This window comes from Vigna radiata, chromosome 8 (genome assembly GCF_000741045.1).
Source record: "Vigna radiata var. radiata cultivar VC1973A chromosome 8, Vradiata_ver6, whole genome shotgun sequence".
Classification (NCBI taxonomy): Eukaryota; Viridiplantae; Streptophyta; class Magnoliopsida; order Fabales; family Fabaceae; genus Vigna; species Vigna radiata.
In genome coordinates, this window is record NC_028358.1 from 4,330,403 (window position 1) to 4,342,037 (window position 11,635).

The 11,635-nt window shown below is 30.1% G+C and overlaps 1 protein-coding gene across 1 annotated transcript; it reads left to right on the top strand.

The window, feature by feature from the left end:
• Positions 1-4,543: 4,543 nt before the first annotated feature.
• Positions 4,544-9,252, top strand: LOC106772324 (beta-glucosidase BoGH3B). The gene is made up of 10 exons (XM_014658687.2): positions 4,544-4,678; positions 4,964-5,216; positions 5,346-5,550; positions 5,780-5,870; positions 5,958-6,103; positions 7,054-7,297; positions 7,406-7,510; positions 7,624-7,806; positions 7,919-8,123; positions 8,583-9,252. Exons 2-10 carry the CDS (start codon positions 4,997-4,999, stop codon positions 9,065-9,067), a joined length of 1,884 nt encoding a protein of 627 aa, XP_014514173.1. The 5' UTR covers positions 4,544-4,678; positions 4,964-4,996; the 3' UTR covers positions 9,068-9,252.
• The last annotated feature ends 2,383 nt before the right edge of the window (positions 9,253-11,635 follow it).

The window sequence follows — 11,635 nt, forward strand, 5'->3', positions numbered from 1 at the left end:
ATCAATTTTTAAGGTATACAAACAATAATTCCAATATTAATAACAGTTATTATGTTCATAATTAAAATTAAATTTTATTATAATTAAAAATAACTTTTACCTAATTTGAGTTTAAAAAATACATAAAAGAAAAGGATTTTCTTACACCACTTACACTAACTAACATTAATTTTTAAGAATATTTTTTATCATTAAAATAGTTAATTTTTATATTTTTAAAGAAAAAAGATATTAAATGATAAAATAATAAATGAAAATTGTGTAAAAGTTTATTGATTGTCAAAATAATCCAAAAGAAAACAGAGCAAACTTCTATACACTTAATTTATCAAAACAATAAAAAAAAAAACACGTCAAAACATTTCTCCATAACACTAAACCAAACGTTTAATAATTTATAAAAAAAATTAAATAACACTAAACTAAAAATTTAATAATTTAAAAAAGAATGAAATTATGAAGGTTATGTATATGTTTCAGTCGATATATACTGATTAGATTAGAACCAAACAATCCGTTTGAGTTATGATGAAACTAATTTATATTAAACAGATTCAATTAAGTATTCCATTAGACTAAATAGATTATTAATCATATTTAAGAAAATTAAATTGTAATTAAACTAATTTTAACCATTAGACTATGAAAAAAATTTATAAATATAAATTAAAGATATACCTGTTAAAACTTTTACAACATATTTATGAAAATATTAATCATTAAACCATTCATATATCAAACTAACTTAAACTTCCAAATATCTTCAATAAATATACTTCTTGAAAAACACAAACAATAAAAGAAAATTAAATAATGAAAATAATTTAAAAAAATCATTCCACTTCATATACTCAAAGCCTAATTTTATAATAATGCATTATTGAAAAAATGAGACTACCCACTAGTCTTTGTATTATCTGTAAAATAATTAATGGTGTTTGGTCCCTTCATATTCCATGCATCCAACCTACAACATCAGCCGGCAAAATTTGACCAATTCCAAATCAAACCAAACACGTCTTTGCGGCCGCGGAATAGAAAAGCATGTTGACCATCAGCTTTTAATCGTCAAAATTTAAAATGGGGTAATTGACCAATTCCATAGTTAAATAATTACATTCTAGAAAGAAAAAAAGAAAAAATATATCTAATTTACTTTATTAACGTGTGTACCAATTTATCTAATCACGTACACAAATAAAATCACAAGTGATATTAGTGTATAACTTAAAGGCATTGAAGTTGATGAGTTAAAAGATTGTTCCTTTGTAAAAAAAAAAACCTTATGTTTCTGTCAGGTCTGGAGGACTCTGGTTCAAAATACTCCATGTTAATTCTAAGGCTGGACGGACACAGCTCAGGACGGACGACCACTCAAAGTGGATGGACGTAACTCAAAATGCTCCAGGTTGAAGACCGAATGGACCTTTCTCCTTGTTTCTAAGACTGGACGGATCTTGAAGGCCGGACGGATTCGCTGTAGACTGAACGGTCGCCTTGTTGTCCCAAGTTGTTCATTCTCCTTCCGTCTTCTCCAAGCCGGATACCTATCAAAGGTACTGCAACGCTCAAGTCAGTAAAAATGACCGAACGGTTATTACTATAAGTGATGCATGTGATGTGCATAATGTGAAAAATCATACCTGAAACCTTTATTTATACTGGTTGTAATGAACTTTTATCTTTCGTAAATCTAATGACGGTCCAATCACATATTAACTTCCATTAGGAGTTATCATTTATAATCTAATCGTATGATCGGCTAGTGTGATCGACATGAACGATCGGTCGAGGTGGCACAGGAGACCGTATGGTAGACCTTAAATTTTCACATTTAAACATTAAGTTGAACATTTGTCGAATTTAAAATCCTAATAAAATTTTCAATGGTTATAGATAAGCCTTACGTGTTACTTTTAACCATATAGAATCTGATCCCAAAGAAACGAAAACAAACAGAAAACGACCTACGAAAATAAAGTATAATAATGGAAAAGTTTGAATAAGGCAACTAACGGATAAATTCTACTAGAAAAGTAGCATCTAACATGCTTTTTCAACTATTATTTTCTTATATTCTTTTCAATTCTTATTAATATTTATTAATATTTATACAAGTTGTAAACACTTGTTATCTACTTGCTTTTAAGTAAGTATTAGTCACTTCTACTTTTGGCTAAAAATGACTTCTCTTTAAAACATTGAATGAAACATTATGACAAACACCTTTGGTTATAACTAACGACATTATTTTTCTAAATTTTAATTACTTATTTAATAAATTAATTATTATTTTTTTTCGTAAAATCTACCACCTAAATCTTTCACATTTATTATATATTTTTTTCCATCATTTTTTTATTGCTATGAATTGATTTGTTTAATAAGAAAGCAAATGTGAACGTTGGGAATGTTCTGTTTACTTTAAGGAAGCGCGTTTGTTTAAACAAGAGACTACTGTATCTTAGCCATGTGCCTCCTCAAAAATTCTAGAATTAATTTGTACTTTCTTTATTTTTTTATTCTAATAGATAAACGTTATGCGATTTTTTATAATTATTTTCTATTTTATTATCATGACGGTTGTTTTCACCACACTAATTATCTTTTTATCATCTAACAAAAGTGTTGAGTGTGTTTGGAATAGTATTATATATATTACTATATTTAGAAAATTTTAAAATATTTTTTAAGAATTTTTTAAATAAATATCTATAAATAACAGAATAAATAATAAATAATTTTTTTATTACGGATTAGATTATGGGTTGACACTAAATTAACCAAAAGGCACGTTTGAATATTTGGCGAAGGAGGTTAAAGTTTTCAATGCTTTTTGTCTAAAAGTTTTCATTGCGTAAATGAAGGTTGAAGTGAAGTGTAAGTTTGTTTTTCATCTCTAAACTTATAATTATTTTTCCTTTTATCATTGTTATAATAATTGTACCTACGTTAACCGAGTATCTATTTATAATATACGAATTCTAAGATATTTATAGACGTGATTATAAATATTTTATATTTTTATTATCAGACAACTAAACTATATAATAGTTTATTATATTCTACAAAATTTTATGCAATTAAATTTGTTTCAGTTAATTAAATTTATTTCTAATCTTGTAAGTTGTAAAAAGCATATAAATACAAACTATCACTAGAAAATATTATTTAGTTTTCTTTTTTATTTATATATGAGAGACTCTTTTTTATATTTTACTGACAACTCAATTACACAGCTTGACCCATAAAACATCACTCTCAATCATAAATTTTCAAAAATTATTTTAAAATGTCGAAATAAGTACACACAAAATTTGTAAATCTAAACTAAAATTAAATAAATTTACTTTTATTTATATGTTAATTTATATATAAAACAATTCGGAAGGCATAATCGTCTCTAGGAACTAACAAAGCTCGGTCACTTAACCTCTCAATTTTAAAATATTCCAATAAAAATAATACTATTTTTAATTTCATCTAAGTATTTTAAATAATTTCAATTTGATTTTATTTAGGAAAATGATAATATAGTTCCATGGAATTTGTAGTTCCAATGTGCCACTGAAATAAGATTATTAATTCAGTCACTAAAATCGATGATACACGTAATTCGTTATTCGCGTAACGGAGAAAATATATACTACATTTATGTATTTTAAAAATAAGGATTTAATGGGGAAATATTTATGAAGTTTTATTATTGAAAATTTTCTTTATTGGTTATTAGATGGTAAAGAAAAAGGGAAAATGTTGTTTAGGTACATTAATTAATATTCACTTAATTTGGTAGCCTTTTAATAATAGAAAATAATAAAAATTTGAAAAAAAAAATAAAAAAAGAAAATCACTGTGTAGGTTAAAGAAAACCTGGTGGGAAGAGATATTGGTGCAATGTAATGTAATGATTATAGGCGCATTCAATGCAACATGTTCTTTCAATTTTTATTTTCTTATTTTTGGTACAAAGACGGTGACATATACGATATTTTCTACTTAGCTAAATTATTGGCTCTATTTTGAATTGTTCTTGTCAAAATGCTGCTTAATAGAAACAAATTCATGAGGAAACTGGTGAAATCATGTCTGAATTTTATCATTTTGTTGAATGTGGACAAAAATGTTTTAAGAGAGAATTAAAAATAAATAACACGTATAAATTATTTGTTGGGAAAATAATATAAAATTAAGTTTTTTATTAAATTAACAAATTAAAAATGAATCAACTCCCTCTGTTGAACTAACACGCATTACTAAAATAAACAGATAAAAAAAATATTAAACGATACTGAATTCGGCTTTTCTTACATAAAATCTTGAAATTGAATATTTTGGACAAACTTTAAATGGTAATTAATTAAGCTATTTTAAAATAATACAAGCCAATAAACACAACTAAAAAGATTGATTAAAAATTATAAAATAAATGAGAAATTAATATTGTAATTTAGCATTTGTTAAAATAATTACAAGAATAACAATGAAAAAGAAAAGAAAATAGTTATGTACAACAAAGAAAGATGCCACTGAGAGGTGGGACCATGTCTGCTTCTCTTCTTGATGGCTTCTCTCTCTCTATTTAGCAGCTCTCAGAGTTGGGGTACACTGGACACTAAAGTTTAGATCTTTATGTGTCTGGAGGCTTGAGTTGTTCTTCATTGAGCTCTTTCTCTAGGTAAAAGCTAGTTTTTTTGGTGTTTTTTTTTATGGTAATTGGTTTTGCATGTTGAGCTTATTTAGTTGCTATACTCTGCATTGCTACTGATTTTTAAAGGGCAAGTTTGTTCTGCTCTTGCTTGATTCTTGTTATGGTAATGTGCTTCACATGTTATTGGTGGGTTGAGAAGATTCAAGTTCGTGTGTGTCTTAATGTCTTTCTGCTACTGTTTTATTCGGCATTCATGAGTTGAAATGGGGTGTTGTTATTTTCCAGTTTTCTGATCCCTTTTGCTATTTGCAGATTGCATATAGGTTTGAGTGTTGAAGCTTTAAAATGGGGAGATATTCAACACCCTTTGTGGGTCTTCTTCTGCTGTTTTGTCTGGTTTCATCTACCGAGGCAGAGTATTTGAAGTATAAAGACCCTAAGGTGCCCCTTAATGTCAGAATCAGTGACTTATTGAAGCGAATGAGCCTGGAAGAAAAGATAGGCCAGATGACACAGATTGAAAGGGAAGTTGCTACTCCCGATGTGATAAAGAAGTACTTCATTGGTAAGCACTGAAAGTTTCTCATCAAATCCGTATCCAAATCGAGCACTTGGTACTGTTTTTTGTATCTGAGTGTGTGCTGGATTTTTTGTTGTTAAAGAAATCTCTGTGCATGTTGTCATTGATGAACAGGGAGTGTGCTCAGTGGGGGAGGCAGTGTTCCAGCACCAAAGGCTTCTGCTGAGACTTGGCAGAAAATGGTGACTGAGATGCAGAAAGCAGCATTGTCTACTCGCCTTGGAATTCCGATGATCTATGGAATAGATGCAGTTCATGGCCACAACAATGTCTACAATGCTACAATTTTCCCTCACAATGTTGGGTTAGGAGTTACCAGGCAAGTTTATGCATGTGCTAGAACAGAAAGAATAGTCATGAAATGGTTTTAAAAGAAAGAGGGACAAATGACAACAAGTCATGAAGTTATAGTTGTTAATTTTGATCGGAGAATCTGGTTTTCCAACTACTAATGAAGTAATCCTGGTGGAAGCTATATTTGTACATGTGATCTTTAAAAATGAATGCTATTTTGTTCTTTTATGATAATGAGATCTACTGTTTAACAGGGATCCAGTGCTCATAAAAAAGATTGGTGATGCAACTGCTCTTGAAGTTAGAGCAACAGGAATTCCATATGCCTTTGCTCCATGTATTGCGGTAAATAAGCAATATTTAAATGTTTTGACCACATACAACACTTATATGTGTGCTGACATAACATGTTATTAATTGATTCATCCACAGGTCTGCAGAGATCCAAGATGGGGACGTTGCTACGAAAGCTACAGTGAAGACTATAGAATTGTTAGAACTATGACTGAGATTATACCTGGCTTGCAAGGAGATATCCCTGCCAATTCCGTCAAGGGAGTTCCCTTTGTTGCTGGAAAGTAAGATTTCTGTTTGTGGTTTGATATTGCAGTTTTTTTTTTTTTATTGAGAATACAATTAATATATAAATGGGTTGTCCTTGAAATTTGTATATATAAACTACATAAAGCACAACTGTTGGATGCTTCTTTCATATTGGTTCTACCGAGAGCCTACTTTTTTGCTGAAATTTATAACTTCTAATTCGTCTGACTTTCCTTTTTATGTTTTTGGTGACAGCATTGCCAGTTTATACGTTTTCATAATGTTTCTTGCTTAAATTACTTTTTTTTTTTGGATAAAAGTTTAACTACTGTTGCTCCTTTCTGAAAGAAATAGCATTATCAATACTTGGAAATTCATTTTCACGTGGCACATGATCAGTTTCATTGAGGACAATACAATGTTTTGGTTTAATGGAAGACCTTGTTGTGTGCATGTGCATTAAGCAATCATAGCTTCAATTGATTACAGAACATAATGGATGATCCTAGACATTTGGATTCTTTTAACCATTTGGATTGTTGGGTTTACTTTCTTTTGCATCCAAACCATATATTGTTTCATGTACCAAAAATTAAAAGGATTTTATTTTGAATTATTTAGTTGAAAATTGATGGTTTAGAAGAGGCCATGGCCATAAAACCTGCATGCAATGTGTTTATCATACGTACTGTACTGCAACATAAAGCAATCAAATGATCAAATAACAGTTTTATCTTCTCAGTGCATATCTATCTGTGAGTTTGATTAGTTGTTATCAATCATTTTGTTGAGAATTTGAATCTCATATGTTCAGACTTATCAATATTTTTTCTTCTAAGAATATGGATATCACATGTTAAACTCATGCATTTTCTCTGGCCATCAATGTGGGGTACATTCTTAAGCATTCCTCATTTAACTTTATCAATAATTTTTTGTTGACACTTGAAATAAAAAACTTCTCTTTTTAATTACTTTGATCTAGGAACAAGGTTGCAGCTTGCGCCAAGCACTATGTGGGAGATGGTGGCACAAACAAGGGTATCAATGAGAACAACACATTGATCAATTACAATGGATTGCTTGGCATTCACATGCCAGCATACTATAACTCTATTATCAAGGGTGTTTCAACAGTAATGATCTCATACTCTAGTTGGAACGGAGTGAAAATGCATGCTAACCGAAAACTTATCACTGGTTACCTCAAGAACAAACTGCGTTTCAGGGTAAAAATTTTTCTATCCAGTCCTACTATTTTAATATTGACACCAACAAGTAGAAAATATAAATGAGTGGAAATGCTTCATGTGACGTGCTTCTTTCCTACCTTTCAGGGTTTTGTCATATCAGATTGGCAGGGTATTGACCGGATCACCTCTCCACCTCATGCTAACTATTCATACTCTGTTCAAGCTGGTGTCAGTGCTGGAATTGACATGGTAAATTTTATAACACTTTGAAAGAGTAAAATAAAGCTATATAAAGTAGCTTTTCATCATGAGAATTTAGTATTGTTATTTACTTTTTAGTTAACTGTTTCATTATTCATCAGATTATGGTTCCCTTCAACTACACTGAGTTCATTGATGAATTGACCCGTCAAGTAAAGAACAATATTATCCCAATTAGCAGGATTGATGATGCCGTGGCAAGAATCTTAAGAGTAAAATTTGTCATGGGGTTATTTGAAAATCCACTTCCTGATCCAAGCCTGGTAAACCAACTGGGTAAACAGGTATATTTTTCTTGAGATTATTATCCTTTGGACAAATGCCCATGTTCTTTCTGCATCTATTTCAAATGGAAAGCGTTTGTTTCTTGATAGAGTACCATTCATGTGTAAACAGGAACACAGGGAGTTAGCAAGGGAAGCTGTGAGGAAATCCCTTGTGTTACTTAAGAATGGTAAATCTTCTAAGAAGCCCCTGCTTCCTCTTCCCAAAAAGTCTGCAAAAATACTGGTAGCAGGAAGTCATGCTGACAATTTAGGCTACCAATGTGGAGGATGGACAATTACCTGGCAGGGACTTAGTGACAAGAATCTCACTTCAGGTAAGTCAGTAAGTTTAATGTTGGTGTCTGCCAAATACTCAAACAACACAAATCTAGAATTCTCTAACAGGGTGGTTGAGTTTGTTTATGTTACTGTCAGAATATGAAGAATTATGAGACTAATACTAGATTACTAGTATAAAAGTAAGGGTGATTACTTTGTATTTTCTATCTCACATAATCAGTTTCATTTTTCTGTATGTCTAGTATAATAGCACTATCCTTTCATTACTTCATTCTGTTCTTGAAATCATAAATCCTATAATTTCACTAGTCACCTCCATGCAGTAAATTGCATATTAAAATCATGTTCTGTATTTACTTTTCAAATATCTATTCTGAACTTGTTTTAATCCTGCAAGAGCTGGCATGAAATGAAAGCATTCATATCATACATGCCACTTATAGTTTCTCACTGTTGGAGTTGTAGAATCTGATAGAATTTCACTTTTCTTGCAGGTACAACCATCCTCAGTGCTGTGAAACAAACTGTGGACCCTGCCACTGAAGTTGTGTTCAATGAAAATCCTGATGCGAACTTCGTTAAGTCAAACAAATTTTCCTATGCCATTGTTGTTGTGGGAGAACCACCCTACGCTGAAACATATGGTGACAGTTTGAATCTAACTATACCTGAGCCTGGTCTAAGCACAATCACTAATGTATGTGGGGCCATTCGATGTGTAGTTGTTCTCATCAGTGGCCGCCCAGTTGTGATTCAGCCATATCTATCAAAAATTGATGCACTTGTGGCTGCATGGCTTCCTGGAACTGAAGGTCAAGGTGTTGCTGATGTTCTCTATGGTGACTATGAATTCACTGGGAAGCTGGCAAGAACATGGTTCAAGAGATTGGATCAACTCCCAATGAATGTTGGTGATAAACATTATGATCCTCTCTTTCCATTTGGATTTGGGTTGACTACAAACCTCACTAAGTATTGAAAGTGAAAACTGATATTTTGATGTATTAATATGAAAAAGGGACAGCCCTTTTGCACTAGGAGAGCCTTGAAATTGTCCATTGATGAGGATTTTGTTAACTTATGCTCATCTGGTATGCAACTTGAACCAGAAGCTTCAAAACATGAATTCAATGTCAACCATTGCAGACTTTTCATTTTATTATAGCACGTTTCTAGTTTGTTTAATAATAAAAGAGAAGTTATTTTAGTATAAAATGATTTAGTGATTTCATAGTAATTAGAAGTTTACTCATTATTATAATGAGAAAAATTATTATTGATTGAGAAAAAGAAGTAATTGATTTTATAACAGCTTCTCCTCATAAGCAAATTTGTTATTCTCTTTCAAGTCTTTTTCCAGTTTATGATTGTTTTGAAAATTGTAAAAAACAAATTAAAAACAAAAATAAAATGATTATTTAATAAAGAAGTATAATGAAAAGGATTTAAATAGGAAATAATATTTGGAAATTGACTTAATAATGATCATAAGTTTTATCATTACAAGATTAATTTTAAATATTCGGAAATTAAATAGTGATGTAATCGGAAATTGACTTGATTAATCATTTTAAATATTCTTATTGATTTATTCAAATCAATACTAAAATTAAATTTGTAAAGTATAATACACATTTTAATACATTAATTTGTTATTATTAAATTACATATAAAAAGGTAAATAAAAAGTATATTGTAATAAATATAAATAAGGGTTAAATATGTTTTTAGTCCCTATATTTTGGGGCAATTTTGGTTTTAGTTCCTCTTTCAAACTAAGGTACAATTTAGTCCTTCAACTTTAGAAAACTCTGGTTTTAGTTCTTTTTATCAAATTTTTTTAACTTTATTTGTTGTTTCAAGCACGTTTCATCATAACATTTGGATTGTTTACACTGTTTGACACATTTTTGCTTCAATGTTAACTGAGAAACGCATTTGAAACCGCAAATAAAGTAAAAAGATTTGATAAAAAAGATTAAAACCAGAGTTTTCTAAAATTGAAGGACTATGCCTTAGTTTGAAAGAGGGACTAAAACCAAAATTGCAAAGTATAGGAACTAAAAACATATTTAACCCTATAAATAAACATAACAAATCGTATCAAAATTTCACACAATTTTAACTAAAGTGTCAATATAATTTCAAAACAATAAAAATTATAATAAAAAAACATAGAAAGTCATGATTTTAAAACGGTAATACATTTCTAAAACATATAACACATAAGCATTCCAACATATTAATATATTATAATATTATTATGATAAAGATAAACAATATGCATAATAATTTATTAAAAATATTAAAATATAAAATCTAATTAAAATTTTATAAATTAGTTATAACACAACTATCCTTTTCAAATACTTAAAAATAGTATTAAAAAAATTAATCAAAATTTTAATTATTTTTTAAAATAACACAAAAAAAGTAAATATTAATTTTTTAACTCTTACCAAAGTCATTTAATATCATTTATCACTTGTACCATCCCACTTTAATAGTATGAAACTACTAAAATATTATGTTATATATCTGATAATAGAATCATTTAGATGAAAATAAACCTACAAGAAGACAATAGATCTACCTCGGTAGATCCATCTACCAACTCATCTAATTTTCCCTCACCTCTCGCTGGAACAACTGAAAAGACGATTTTTCTAAGCTCACACTATTTAGGTGATCATCGCAAAAGAGAAAACAACACACAACAAACCATACAAAAGCAAGAGAAAGCTAGAACACAAACAATTACTGATATATATAAATATTTAAACATTATACACATGATACACATATCACACCAACCAACTAAACACTTTATGCATGACCATACTTTGACTAGACTGTCCAGACTTAAAATGAATGTCGAGCTATGGCGGGTTGTGCACTTGTGGTGACTTCTACTGCTTTGCAAAACCATTGTCAATGAGTTTCACAACAATCACAATGTTAGTCTGTTCTACGCCTTGGATCATACTGGAAGCATCCAAAACTAAGACCTCCTGCTACTATCACCACATGTGTCAAACCTCTCTATTTGAGAATGTATGACCATTAGAGTGTCAGAATAACCTTCAATATTGAGCTTCCTACATTCAGACTCATGATACTTGAAACCACACCACGAAGTTCTCCCTTGGAATTAACTTTCATAACTTTTAGACCATTGATATCATTTCACCTTTACATTGAATCCATTTGAAACCATATACATATTCTTGCTTCCAAATCATATTATAAATCAATTCATACTCCACAATAAGTAGTATAAATCAATCATTCAAACACTCACATACATTGAACACACTTTAAGAAAATATATACAAACTTAGTTGAAATATGATATTTTCGCTTAGCCACCAAGTCTGCTCGCTCAGCTAAAATGGGATACGCTCACTCTACGAATACAGAAACAATGGGTTATGCTTGCTCAGCTAGAAGTGTTACTCGCTCTGCTAGAATACACTCACTCAGCTAGACTGCATAATTCTACAGTACAAAAACTACAGAATTTGTATTCTAAACTAAAATGAACCTA

Bases quoted from the DNA above. Each gene is read 5' to 3' on its own strand.
- LOC106772324 (XM_014658687.2), top strand. From the start codon at position 4,997: ATGGGGAGATATTCAACACCCTTTGTGGGTCTTCTTCTGCTGTTTTGT. The intron at 5,217-5,345 runs GTAAGCACTGAA...ATTGATGAACAG, and splicing joins GATAAAGAAGTACTTCATTG to GGAGTGTGCTCAGTGGGGGA. The intron at 7,511-7,623 runs GTAAATTTTATA...ATTATTCATCAG, and splicing joins TCAGTGCTGGAATTGACATG to ATTATGGTTCCCTTCAACTA.